General features: G+C 40.4%; 1 protein-coding gene across 2 annotated transcripts in view; it reads left to right on the forward strand.

Moving 5' to 3' along the window:
* CDKAL1 (CDK5 regulatory subunit associated protein 1 like 1) overlaps positions 1 to 14,228 on the forward strand; it is a 671,286-nt gene that overhangs the window by 223,019 nt on the left and 434,039 nt on the right. For both annotated transcript variants that reach the window (XM_044917193.1, XM_021696901.1), the window contains one exon: positions 7,663 to 7,783. In XM_044917193.1, the coding sequence (XP_044773128.1) occupies positions 7,663 to 7,783 (121 nt within the window). The remainder of the gene's footprint in view (positions 1 to 7,662; positions 7,784 to 14,228) is intronic.

Genomic DNA, 14,228 nt, shown 5'->3' on the forward strand with positions numbered 1-14,228 from the left:
AGTATAGTTATTAAAAAAAATACATATATAATGAGCAAAGGACAAAGTAAACGTGGAAAAAATAATAATTGGAGAATCTGAAGGGGATTGGAAGTCTTAGTACTGTTCTTCCATATTTTCTACCATTGCAATGCATAATTTCAAAATTTAAAAAATTTTTATGGCTCTTAGAAGTAGTCTGATTTTCTTTTGTAATAGTTTTTTTTTTAATTTTTTTATTGTTATGTTAATCCCCATACATTACATCATTAGTTTTAGATGTAGTGTTCCATGATTCATTGTTTGTCCACAACACCCAGTGCTCCATGCAGAACGTGCCCTCTTTAATACCCATCACCAGCCTAACCCATCCTCCCCCCTCCCCTCTAGAACCCTCAGTTTGTTTTTCAGAGTCCATCGTCTCTCATGGTTCATCTACCCCTCCGATTTCCCTCCCTTCATTCTTCCCCTCCTGCTCTCTTCTTTTTTTTTTTTTCTTAACATATATCACATTATTTGTTTCAGAGGCACAGATCTGAGATTCAACAGTCTTGCACAATCCACAGCGCTTACCAGAGCACATACCCTCCCCAGTGTCTATCACCCAGTCACCCCATCCCTCCCACCCCACCCCCCACTCCAGCAACCTTCAGTTTGTTTCCTGAGATTAAGAATTCCTCATATCTGTGAGGTCATATGATACATGTCTTTCTCTGTTTGACTTATTTCGCTCAGCATAATACCCTCCAGTTCCATCCACATCGTTGCAAATGGCAAGATCTCATTCCATTTGATGGCTGCATAATATTCCATTATATATATACACCACATCTTTTTTATCCATTCATCTGTCGATGGACATCTTGGCTCTTTCCACAGTTTAGCTACCGTGGAAACATCGGGTGCACGTACCCTTTTGGATCCCTACTTTTGTATCTTTGGGGTAAATACCCAGTAGTGCAATTGCTGGGTACTATGGTAGCACTATTGTCAACTTTTTGAAGAACCTCCATACTGTTTTCCAGAGTGGCTGCACCAGCTTGCATTCCCACCAACAGTGTAGGAGGGTTCCCCTTTCTCCGCATCCCCGCCAACATCTCTCATTTCCTGACTTGTTAATTTTAGCCATTCTGACTGGTGTGAGGTGGTATCTCATTGAGGTTTTGATTTGGATTTCCCTGATGCCGAGCGATATTGAGCACTTTTGCATATGTCTGTTGGCCCTTTGGATGTCTTCTTTGGAAAAATGTCTGTTCATGTCTTCTGCCCATTTCTTGATTGGATTCTTTGTTCTTTGGGTGTTGAGTTTGATAAGTTCTTTATAGATTTTGGATACTAGCCCTTTATCTGATATGTCATTTGCAAATATCTTCTCCCATTCTGTCGGTTGTCTTTTGGTTTTGTTGACTGTTTCCTTTGCTGTGCAAAAGCTTTTTATCTTGACGAAGTCCCAATAGTTCATTTTTGCCCTTGCTTCCCTTGCCTTTGGCGATGTTTCTAGGAAGAAGTTGCTTTGGCTGAGGTCAAAGAGGTTGCTGCCTGTGTTCTCCTTTAGGATTTTGATGGACTCCTGTCTCACAATTAAGTCTTTCAACCATTTTGAGTCTGTTTTTGTGTGTGGTGTAAGGAAATGGTACAGTTTCATTCATCTGCATGTGGCTATCTAATTTTCCCAACACCATTTGTTGAAGAGACTGTCTCTTTTCCATTGCACATTCTTTCCTTCTTTGTCAAAGATTAGTTGACCGTAGAGTTGAGGGTCCATTTCTGGGCTCTCTATTCTGTTCCATTGATTGATGTGTCTGTTTTTGTGCCGGTACCACATTGTCTTGATGATGACAGCTTTGTAATAGAGCTGGAAGTCCGGAATTGTGATGCCGCCAGCTTTGCTTTTCTTTTTCCACGTTCCTCTGGCTATGTGGGGTCTTTTCTGGTTCCATACAAATTTTAGGATTATTTTTTCCATTTCTTTGAAAAAAGTGGATGGTATTTTGATGGGGATTGCATTGAATGTGTAGATTGCTCTAGGTAGCATTGACATCTTACACAATATTTGTTCTTCCAATCCATGAGCATGGAACGTTTTTCCATTTCTTTGTGTCTTCCTCAATTTCTTTCATGAGTATTTTATAGTTTTCTGAGTCCAGATCCTTTGCCTCTTTGGTTAGATTTATTCCTAGGTATCTAATGGATTGGGGGCAATTGTAAATGGGATTGACTCCTTAATTTCTCTTTCTTCTGTCTTGTTGTTGGTGTATAGGAATGCCACTGACTTCTGTGCATTGATTTTATATCCTGCCACTTTACTGAATTCCTGTATGAGTTCTAGCAGTTTTGGGGTGGAGTCTTTGGGGTTTTCCACATAAAGTATCATATCATCTGCAAAGAGTGAGAGTTTGACTTCTTCTTTGCCAATTTGGATGCCTTTGATTTCTTTTTGTTGTCTGGTTGCTGTGGCTAGGACTTCTAGTACTATGTTGAATAGCAGTGGTGATAGTGGACATCCCTGCCACGTTCCTGACCTTAGGGGGAAAGCTCTCAGTTTTTCCCCATTGAGAATGATATTCGCTGTAGGTTTTTCATAGATGGCTTTTATGATATTGAGGTATGTACCCTCGATCCCTATACTCTGAAGAGTTTTGATCAGGAAAGGATGCTGTAGTTTGTCAAATGCTTTTTCTGCATCTATTGAGAGGATCATATGGTTCTTGTTCTTTCTTTTATTAATATATTGTATCACATTGATTGATTTGCGGATGTTGAACCAACCTTGCAGCCCAGGGATAAGTCCCACTTGGTCGTGGTGAATAATCCTTTTAATGCGCTGTTGCGTCCTATTGGTTAGTATTTTGGTGAGAATTTTTGCATCCATGTTCATCAAGGATATTGGTCTGTAATTCTCCTTTTCGATGGGGTCTTTGGTTTTGGGATCAAGGTAATGGTGGCCTCATAAGACTAATTTGGAAGTTTTCCTTCCATTTCTAGTTTTTGGAACAGTTTCAGAAAAATAGGTATTAATTCTTCTTGAAATGTTTGGTAGAATACCCCCGGGAAGCCATCTGGCCCTGGGCTTTTGTTTGTTGGGAGATTTTTGATGACTGCTTCAATTTCCTTGGTGGCTATACATCTGTTTAGGTTTTCTATTTCTTCCTGCTTCAGTTTTGGTAGTTGATACATCTCTAGGAATGTGTCCATTTCTTCCAGATTATCTAATTTGCTGCCATGTAGTTGCTCATAGTATGTTCTTATAATCGTTTGTATTTCTTTGGTGTTGGTTGTGATCTCTCCTCTTTCATTTATGATTTTATTTATTTGGGTCCTTTCTCTTTTCCTTTTGGTAAGTCTGGCCAGGGGTTTATCCATCTTGTTAATTCTTTCAAAGAACCAGCTCCTAGTTTCGTTGATCTGTTCTACTGTTCTTTTGGTTTCTATTTCATTGATTTCTGCTCTGATCTTTATTATTTCTCTTCTCCTGCTGGGTTTAGGCTCTATTTGCTGTTGTTACTCCAGCTCCTTTAGGTGTAGGGTTAGGTTGTGTACTTGAGACCTTTCTTGTTTCTTGAGAAAGACTTGTATTGCTCTATACTTTCCTCTTAGGACTGCCTTTGCTTCATCCCAAAGATTTTGAACAGTTGTGTTTTCATTTTCATTGGTTTCCATGAATTTTTTTAATTCTTCTTTAATTTCCTGGTTGACCCATTCATTCTTTAGTAGGATGTTCTTTAGCCTCCATGTATTTGAGTTCTTTCCGACTTTCCTCTTGTGATTGAGTTCTAGTTTCAAAGCATTGTGGTCTGAAAATATGCAAGGAATGATACTGATCTTTTGGTACCATTTAAGACCTGATTTGTGACCTAGGATGTGATCGATTCTGGAGAATGTTCCATGGGCACTAGAGAAGCATGTTGCTTTGGGATGGAATGTTCTGAATATATCTGTGAAGTCCATTTGGTCCAGTGTGTCACTTAAAGTCTTTATTTCCTTGTTGATCTTTTGCTTAGACGATCTGTCCATTTCAGTGAGGGGGGTGTTCAAGTCCCCCACTATTATTGTATTGTTGTCGATGTGTTTCTTTGCTTTTGTTATTAATTGCCTTATATAATTGGCTGCTCCCATGTTAGGGGCATAGATATTTACAATTGTTAGTTCTTCTTGTTGGATAGACCCTTTAAGTAGGATATAATGTCCTTCCTCATCTCTTATTACAGTCTTTGGTTTAAAATCTAATTTGTCTGATGTAAGGATTGCCACCCTAGCTTTCTTTTGGTGTCTGTTAGCATCGTAAATGGTTTTCTATCCCCTCACTTTCAATCTGGGGGTGTCTTTGGATCTAAAATGAGTCTCTTGCAGAGAGCATATTGATGGGTCTTGTGTTTTTATCCAGTCTGATAGCCTGTGTCTTTTGGTTGGGACATTTAGCCCATTTACATTCAGGGTAACTATTGAAAGATATGAATTTAGTGCCATTGTATTGCCTGTAAGGTGACTGTTACTGTATATTGTCTGTGTTCCTTTCTGGTCTGTGTTACTTTTAGGCTCTCTCTTTGCTTAGAGGACCCCTTTCAAGATTTCTTGTAGGGCTGGTTTTGTGTTTGCAAATTCCTTTAGTTTTTGTTTGTCCTGGAAGCTTTTTATCTCTCCTTCTATTTTCAGTGACAGCCTAGCTGGATATAGTACTCTTGGCTGCATATTTTTCTCATTTAGTTCTCTGAATATATCGTGCCAGTCCTTTTTGGCCTGCCAGGTCTCTGTGTATAAGTCTGTTGCGAATCTAATGTTTCTACCATTGTAGATTACGTATCTCTTCTCCCGAGCTGCTTTCAGGATTTTCTCTTTGTCTCTGAGACTCGTAAGTTTTACTATTAGATGTCGGGGTGTTGACCTATTTTTATTCATTTTGAGAGGGGTTCTCTGTGACTCCTGGATTTTGATGCCTGTTTCCTTCCCCAAATTAGGGAAGTTCTCTGCTATAATTTGCTCCAATATACCTTCTGCCCTCTCTCTCTTTCTTCTTCTTCTGGGATCCCAATTATTCCAATGTTGTTTTGTCTTATCGTATCACTTATCTCTTGAATTCTGCCCTCGTGATCCAGTAGTTGTTTATCTCTTTCTCAGCTTCTTTATTTTCCATCATTTGGTCTTCTATATCACTGATTCTCTCTTCTGCCTCATTTATCCTAGCAGTTAGAGCCTCCATTTTTTATTGCACCTCATTAATAGCCTTTTTGATTTTGACTTGGTTAGATTTTAGTTCTTTTATTTCTCCAGAAAGGGTTTCTCTAATATCTTCCATGCTTTTTTCAAGCCCAGCTAGTATCTTTAAAAACGTCATTCTGAACTCTAGTTCTGACATCTTACTAATGTCTGTATTGATTAGGTCCCTGGCAGTTGGTATTGCCTCTTGTTCTTTTTTTTTGAGGTGATTTTTTCCGTCTTGTCATTTTGTCCAGAGGAGAATAGATTAATGAGAGAACAAAATGCTAACAGGTTAACAACGACCCCAGAAAAATAAACACTAAACAGATCAGAAGAGGCCTGAAACCAGGGGAAAAGGAAGGGAAAGAAAGAAAGAAAAAAAAACAAAAGAAAAAGATGAAACAAACAAACAAACAACAACAACAACAACAAAAAACCAGAATATGGTCAAGTATGATCAGGCTGGTGCATAGATTAGCACCACACACTAGATTTTGGGCATATTTTGGTTTTTTAGAAGAAAGTGCCTCCCAAAATTTTAAAGAAAGAAAAACTTATATATGTACAAAAATAAGGGTAAATACTATGAAGGGATGGAATATGACTGTGAAGTTGAAAATTATAAAAGATTATATAAAAGGAATTGATAAGAAGTTGGTTGAAAGAAGAAAGAAGAGGATTAAAAAAAAGGGGGGGAGAGAATGTGATCAGGGAGGAGACTAGAACAAAGCCATACACTAGAGATTTAGGGTATATTTTGGTCTGTTAGAAGAAAGTGTATCCCAAAATTTTAAAGAGAGAACAACTTATATATATATATATATATACCAACCAAAAATAAGGTTAACTACTATGAAGGGATAGAATATGACTCTAAAAATGAAAAAAAAAAAGATTTTTTAAAAAAGGGATTGATAAGATGTTGGTTGAAAAAGGGAAAAATAAAAAGAAAGTGAAAAAAAAAAAAAACTTTGAAAGACTAAGGAATCATGGTAAAAAAGCCATGGGTTCTATGTTCAGTATTCCCGTAGCGCTGGAGTTCTGCCGTTCTCATTGATCAGTAAACTTGGTCTTGGCTGGCTGTTCTTGCTGATCTTCTGGGGGAGGGACCTGTTGTCATGGTTCCCAAATGTCTTTGCCGGAGGCAGAATTTGTCCCACCCTTGTCCGTTTCGGGCTAAGTAATCTGCTCGGGTTTGCTCTCGGGAGCTTTTGTTCCCTGCAAGCTTTCCGTACAGCTTTGGAGGACGAGAGTGAAAATGGTGGCCTCCCAATCTCCGCCGCAGAGGATCTGAGAACTCAGGGCCCCGCTCCTCAGTGAGCCCCCAGAGAAAAGCCGTCAGTCACTCCCGTCTCCCCGGTATCTGGCCGCACTCCGTGCTCACCCGGGCTGTGACCAAGCATTTCTGTCTCTGGCACCCGACCCCGTGTGGAGTCTCCAAATCCAGGAGATCCCTGCGGTGCACTCCCGGGCCACTCCTCCTGGGGGAGGAAGGGGAGTCTCCTGGATCTGCTGCTTGTTGGGTCCCTGCTGGAGGAGCAGTGGCTCGACTGTGCCATGGTTCCCGGTTTATCGCAATCCCAAGCTGAGAGCCCACGCCTCAGCTCCGTCTCTGCAGCTGGCTTCCCCGCTCCGATACCTGGGAGCTGTGCTGCACTCAGGCACCCCCGGTCTTTCTGTGACCCCGAGGGTCCTGAGACCACACTGTCCCAGCGAGGGTTCCATCCCCCGCTTAGCCACTGGAGCGACGTCCCTCAGAGGAGCCGACTTCTAAAAGTTCTGATTTTGTGCTCTGCGGCTCTATCACTTGCTGGTAGCGGCCGACTATCCTCCCAAATATCGCCTCGGATTCACTTCTCTGCACATCCTACCTTCCAGAAAATGGTCGCTTTTCTGTTCAGAGAGTTGCTGCTCTTCTTTTCTTCTATCTCCTGTTGAGTTTGTAGGTGTTCAGAATGGTTTGATCCCTATCTAGCTGAATTCCTGGGACCGGTCGAAATCCAGGTCTCCTACTCCTCCGCCATCTTGCTCCTCCTATCTAATTCTTTATTTCTTTGATTTGCTGTTTGCTTTGAGCAGATAGTCTGCTTTTGCATTTTTTTTTTTAATCCCCCAACAATGAGTTGGCTGGCAGGCCCAGTGCCCAAGTGAACCCTTCCTGTTTCATATACATACCTGGTCAATGCTGGAGAGCATGCATACCTTATGGAATGACATTCTGAGGATATTTCTGTTTCTGTCATGTGTGCAGTAGAAATGTGCAAATATTATAAGTAAAGCACTTTTGACTGCAGGACGTGCACACAGCTGTTTGTCCCCTTGACAGTATTTCTTAGGTCAATGGTCACATCTTCTCATATATATATTGTTGTTTGTTTCATAAAAGAAAGAAGGTCAATAAAAATATTAACACATTTGTTGAGAGCAGTAAATTAAAGTGAAGTTCTGTGGCTGATGCTAATGTGTATTTATATGCTTTATTTGAAGGTCACTCTGTGAGACTGCTGGGTCAGAAAAAGGATAATGGAAAGCGCTTGGGTGGAGCGCGATTGGATTTGCCAAAGATCAGGAAGAATCCACTGATAGAAATCATTTCCATCAATACTGGGTAAGTGTCTCTCAAGCTTACTCATAAAATATTCAGTATACTTCATGAATTCAGGTTTTCCCTCTGAACATGTGACAGAGTAAAGCAGTTGAACATTTTCATGGGAAAGAAAAATCAAAAAGCTCTAAATCGCATGAATGTAGTTCCCTGTTAAATGTTCCCTGTGTACAAATTACCTGTATGTTTGCAGCAAGGCTTTAGGTCTTTGATTAATATTATTCCAATGTCTTTTTGGTAATAAACATGGATTTCATTTTCCAGCTATAACCTTTGATTAAAATATTTTTAAAAAGAGTTTTGTTGTTGGAATGATTAACATACCCATCATCTTTGTTTTTTCAATAGAGTTATAGTAAATAATGCCCGAGATACTAACCATGTTTTGATTATTAACTATCTGAAATACATGTTTTAAAATGTTGTCCTTGGGGTGCCTGGGTGGCTCAGTCAGTTAAGCATCTGCCTTTGGCTCAGATGATGATCTCAGGGTCCTGGGATCGAGCCCTGAGTTGGGTTTCCTGCTCAGTGGGGAGTTTGCTTCTCCCTCTCTCTCTGCCTCTCCCCCTGCTTGTGCGTTCTCTCTCTCTCTCTCAAATGAATAAAATCTTTAAAAAAAATAAAATGTTGCCCTTATGAGCTTTGAACTAAAAATAAGCATCGTGAACTGAATATTAAGCACTCTTATTTTCACATCTTAGTTTGAAGTTCCTGACTCTTACTTTTGACTCTTGGTGTGCTCATTTGCACTTCGTTTTATTTGCATTAATGGAATTTGTCATCAATATTAGTGTAGTCTGAAAATATGATGAGGCCAAGGCCTTCTGTTCTTTAAATCATGGGAGTCCCTCCAATCACAGAACTGCCTTGAACAGACATAAGCTATCCTGCTTTTTTTTTTCTTCCCCAAAATTTTATTTAGGAGTGAGAGAGGGCACATGAGTGGGGGGGTGGGGTGGACTTAGAGATAGAGGGAGAAGGAGAGATTCTCAAGCAGACTCCACACTGAGCATGGAGCCCAATGCAGGGCTTGATCTCACAATCCTGAGATCATGACCTGAGCTGAAATCAAGCGTTAAATGCTCAACTGACTGAGCCACCCAGGTGCCCCTGTCCTCCTTCTTTTTGATTTCAGCCTCCTTCCCTCTTTTCTGGAATTTTTTTCCTTTGTCCTTTGCTTCCATCATGCTGTTTCCTGTGGAGAGTGGGTGAACTTGTCTTTTTCCTTCTCCAGCACTGTTCTACCTCTCTAAGCCATGCCTCCATTTCCTCCTGCACAGTCCCAGCTCTTTTGTCACTGGCCATCTTTTCTCTAGTTTTATCACCTTCTGGTTAATCCTTCTCACCACTGCCAAAGATCAGGGAAGGTTGAAGATGTCGTTTGGTTTTTCCCTAAAAGCTGCTTGGGTTGACTTTCCTTTGCCTTGGTGAATTTACCTGGGACCAACGTCTGGTCTTCAGCATTGAAGATTCAGAAACCTGCACTCATCAAGCTCAGAGGCTAGTGATTAAATCAGAGTATAGCAGTGAGAAATGTCATTATCACATTGACTGGAGCATCTAATACATTCTCTCTTTTGAGCCTGAGCCAAATTAGAAGCATAAGGTTGTTTGTTTCTCCCTCCGTCTCCATTCTTCCTCTTCCTTCAGATACTGCAGTTTTTCTTTTTACTCCCGATTTTCTACCTAAAATTGCCATATCCCTACATTCCCTATCCTCCCTATTTGCCTTATTTTCTTCTGTAACACTTGTCATTATTGAAATATATATGAGTTCATTTCTATTTTAATCATCTCTCCTCATTGGCATGTAGTAAGCTCCAAGATGACAGGGAATTTCAACTCTCTTGCCTACCACTGTATCCTTAGAATATGGAAGAACGTACACAGCAGGGATTTAATAAATATTTACTTACTGAATGAATGATTGATTTTTATAATTTGAAATTTTAATGGGTTTATGCTAAATTCTCTTCACAGTACAGATTGCCTTCCCAGTTGGACCTTAATACCTGGAGTTTGGCTAAGCAAGCTTTCTCCTGAACAATGCCTTTAGGAGGGCAAAGTCAAGTGTTTCTGAGAATCTCTCTCTCTCTCTTTTTTTCCCAATGTAGGAATAATCATCCCTTTTTCGCCAAGATACATTTCTTTAAGCATGTTAATATTTCAGGGTCTATCAAACACTATTATATTTAGATCCATTTGGTTTCTTCGGTGTGACTTTGAAGCTCTTGTTGACCTCTGGAGTGTTGCTTTTAACTGTTGGTTTTCAAAGATGCTTCATTTTTCTAGTTTCTGTGCACTTCTTCATGTGGTCACTCCCTGCCTCACCCTCCAGGTTTCCGTCACACTGAACGACTTGAGATCCCCAAACTCAAGGTTCTCCTCTGTCTTGACTGCAGGCCCCTGGGCACACCATCAGGTGTCCCTGGCACATCTTATCCTTTCCCCATTCACTGTGTTGGTAATCCTTCCCTGTGCAGTTATATGCTCTTTTTAGGTGGTAAGTGAAAAATATTCAGGAATTTTATTTGGGTTTCCTTTCTTTTGGATTTAGTGTTTCTTAAAGTGAGGCTACACTATAAACTTTTTATTTTTTTAATTTTTTAAAAAAGATTTATTTATTTTAGAGAGAGGGGGCATGTGCACCTGTGAGCGTGAGCATGGGGGTTGGGACACCGGGAGAGGGAGAGAGACAGTCCTCAAGCAGACTCCTCGCTGAGTGCGGAGCCTGACACGGGGCTCAATCTCATGACCCTGAGATCATGACCTGAGCCAAAATCAAGCGTCGGACACTTAACTGATTGAGCCACCCAGTTGCCCCTTGCACTGTAAGCCTTTTAAAGCTCACTGGATATTTGCCATCACTCTCTCATATTACCATATAGAACTGACCCTTTGTAAGTAAATTAGCAAATATGCTTTTGATGTTAAGAGAATTTAGTCCATATTATCTCTAATTGAGATCGGTGTTTCTGACCTTCTCTGACTACTAATCACTTTCCTGAATCAGTTGTAGCCTTATCATTTGCTCTCAGGTGAGAGCATCCCTGTAAGCATTTGTCATGATATCATTCTTAACATCTTTGCTTGGATTTTATTTTTTACCTCTGGTGGAGCTCATTGCTTTTTTTTTTTTTTTAAACTTATATTCAAATGTTTTAAAAGAAGTATATCCATAATTATTTCTTTCAAGAGAAAATTATCCTTTCCATCAAAATCTTGACAAAATTGTATTGCTTTCAACTTAAAAACGGACATCTTAAATTTCATATAAATTTTCCATTCTCCATTTGGGAAAAGGCTCACATTTGCAGCAAGCTTTATTGTGTATGTTAGTAAATTGTTGAAGTTACTATTAGAGTCTACAAAGTTGTTACACTTTGTTACATTTCTAAAGGAGTATAAGGAGTGTATTAATTGCTTTATCAATGAAGAAGTTAAAAATTTCAGGTTATGCTAGATTCTGGAGGAGCTGAGAGAATTATGTATTTGATCATAATGTCTATAATGAGTGTGCCTTTTATTTCTTAAATAACATTTATCTTTTCTCCTAATACCTCTCTCTGGCATTCAGCTATCCATCTTTGTTTCTGTTTGCTGTATTGAGTATATAAATTTTGGTCCACTTGATTCATTGCTCCAGTTTCCAGTGCTCTTCTTGTCTTCTGAGGTGAGCTTTTTGAGGTTAGCTGCCAGTCGCCTAGTACAGCTCCTGTTTCTAGACTGTCTCTCGTGTGGCAGAGACGCCCTGCAGAGGAAGCGTGGGGAGGCACATGTCTGTCTGGTACGCTGATAAGACAGTGATGTGGCTTTGACTCTAAAAAACAAGTGAGAATAAAGTTTATGATGATTCCTAAGGCAAATTGAATGCCTACTGTGTGCCAGACACAGTTCTTAGAAATGTATATTCTTTCCTATATTTAATCCTCACAACAGCCTCATGAGATTGTTTTTTAATAGGCGACGAAAGTAAAGTGCAGAGAGGTTAAGAGACTTTACATTGTCGTGTAGCTGGTAAGCGGCTAAGACCGAGAATTACCTATTAGTCCATCAGATACTTTTGTGGGTTCAGAGGAGCAAGGAAGCCTCTCTAGTGTGGTTGGCAGAGAGGGATCTCGTGGGAGCCGAATACTCTTTGCATTATAGAGACTTTTGAAGTGGGCCCTGAAAGGTAGGTAGAATTGTGATAATTATGTATGGAGGTATATTCAGTTTCAGATGACCACTAACTGGGTGGCTTAAAACTACACAAATTTATTACGTTACAGTTCCGGAAGTCAGAAGTCTAACACAGGTCTTGCAGTGCTAACGTGCTATAGGCAAGGCTGTGTTCTGTAGGCTGTTGGGGAGAATCTGTTTACTTCCTTTCTTCAGCCTCAAAGGGCCACCTGCATTCCTTGCGTATGATCCTCTTCTTCCATCTTCAAAGCCTGCAGTATCGTATTTCTCCTCCGACTCTCTCTCTCTCCCACTTTTAAGTGATCACATTGGAGCCACCTGGATACTCTATTTTAATGTCAGCTGATTAGCATCCTTAATATCATCTGCAGCTTTAATTCCCGTTTGGCCTGCATAGTTCCGGGGAGTAGGATAGGTATGATGAGAACACTGTAGGTAGAGGAAAGAATGAGCAAAGGCGTATGAGTGGACCACGTGAGTTGTTTATGAAGAAGGTAATTTTCTCTGGGCAGTCTGGTGTTTCCAATGTATGCAAGGAAAAGTGGATAAATCATCTTTTGTGTGAAGAATGTAATTGCCCCAGGGTGAGAAGTTACACTTAATTCCAATTAGTAAAGGACAAGGAGAGCCGCTGAAGTCTGGAACAGAGGTGAGAAATAATTATAGCTGGGCAGTAGGGATATTATTCTGGTACCAGCTTGTAATGTGCGTTGGTGTTGGAAGATAGGTATAGGGAGATCATTTATGAGGCCGTTACAGTAACCCTGCCAGGAAGGACTAGGGGTCCGAGTGGTAGTTTGGGGAATGAATAGTAAGGATGGCAGAACTGTGTCACGGTTAAGAAAATGGGCTTTGGCATACGCCAGTGGAATTACTTGTAACCATTGATTGGAAGTTCCAAGGAATGGTGGGGGATGGAAATACAAGGCCACAAAGAAGCTTTAGTTGGAGAGGCGTGAGTCAGTGAGGTCATGGAAGGTGAGTGCTTACTGTCTGCACATAGGATATGGGAGGAGTCATCTATGAACTAGATGTAGTCAGAGATGAAGGTGTGTGAATAGGGAGAGTCATCCCATCAGTTGCTTTCGACCCCTTCAGGAGAAATAATGCTGGGATAGGTGAACCGTTTCAGGAGAGTGGGAAGATTCAAAATTAGTAAGTTTTGTTCCAGGAAGATTACTCTTTGGAGGAGTTTAACTATAAAGGAAGAGAAGTGGTCTCTAGAGAATGGAAAGATGCTTCTGTCTGAGCCTGTTTAGAGGCAGGGGGTAAGGAGTAGAAATATATTGACAGCAGGAACTGTTTCAATGGGATCGTGTAAGATCCCATGGAAAAGTAAGCCTTGGCAAGGAAGAAGGACACTTTTGTGCATCCTCAGGTATAGGAGTAAAGGACATTGGTGGGCACCTGGGTGGCTCAGATGGTTAAGCATCTGCCTTCGGCTCAGGTCATGATCCCAGGGTCCTGGGATCGAGTCCTGCATCGGGCTCCCTGCTCCTTGGGAGCCTGTTTCTCCCTCTGCCTCTCTCCATCTCTGTCTCTTATGAATAAATAAATAAAATCTTTAAAAAAAAAAAAAAGGAGTAAAGGACATTGGTAAGCCCAAGTGTAGGACTTAGTTCTTTTTCTTAAAGGTCTTAAATGATTGAGTGTACAGAACGTGGTTCCGTTCTTTTGTGCTAGCAGGTGAAATAGAGGGTAGTGTTTCCGTGTTTTGTCCCATTATGTTTTAGTTAATATACTGTGATCTTTTGATGGCCCTGACTCGAGATAGGGCAAGTTCTTGATTGGAATACCAGCCTCCCTCCCCAGGATTCGTCAGCACTCCTTTCTCCTCTCTTCCTCCCATTGGTGTTGGTATTCAGTTGTTATTCTATACTACGTATTTTCTATAAACTGGAAGTGACGTCACGTGTTAGATTCGAATTAAGTATCTAGCCAGAAATGAGCTAGTTTCTGAGGTAAAGATAAAAATTTGAAGATTCATGCCAAAGTGTTTCATTTTTTTCATTAAATTGGTAGAATGTGTTTATAGTTCTGAAGTAGAGTATATGTGGGTGTTTATGTAGATTTAAAAAATGGATCCATCCAACACTGTGGTCCACATAATAAGGAGTCATCCTGTGCATAGACACAAGAAGTGCACTGAGGTTGGAAAGCTTAGGTTTTGTTAGGGGCCCCATGTGTGTGATTGCCTTGTTTTTTTTTTTTTTTTTTTTTCTAGTAGTGGAGACAGAAGGTCCTAGGTGGTGTAGAGACAAAAAGT

This window comes from Neomonachus schauinslandi, chromosome 8 (assembly GCF_002201575.2).
Source record: "Neomonachus schauinslandi chromosome 8, ASM220157v2, whole genome shotgun sequence".
NCBI lineage: Eukaryota > Metazoa > Chordata > Mammalia > Carnivora > Phocidae > Neomonachus > Neomonachus schauinslandi.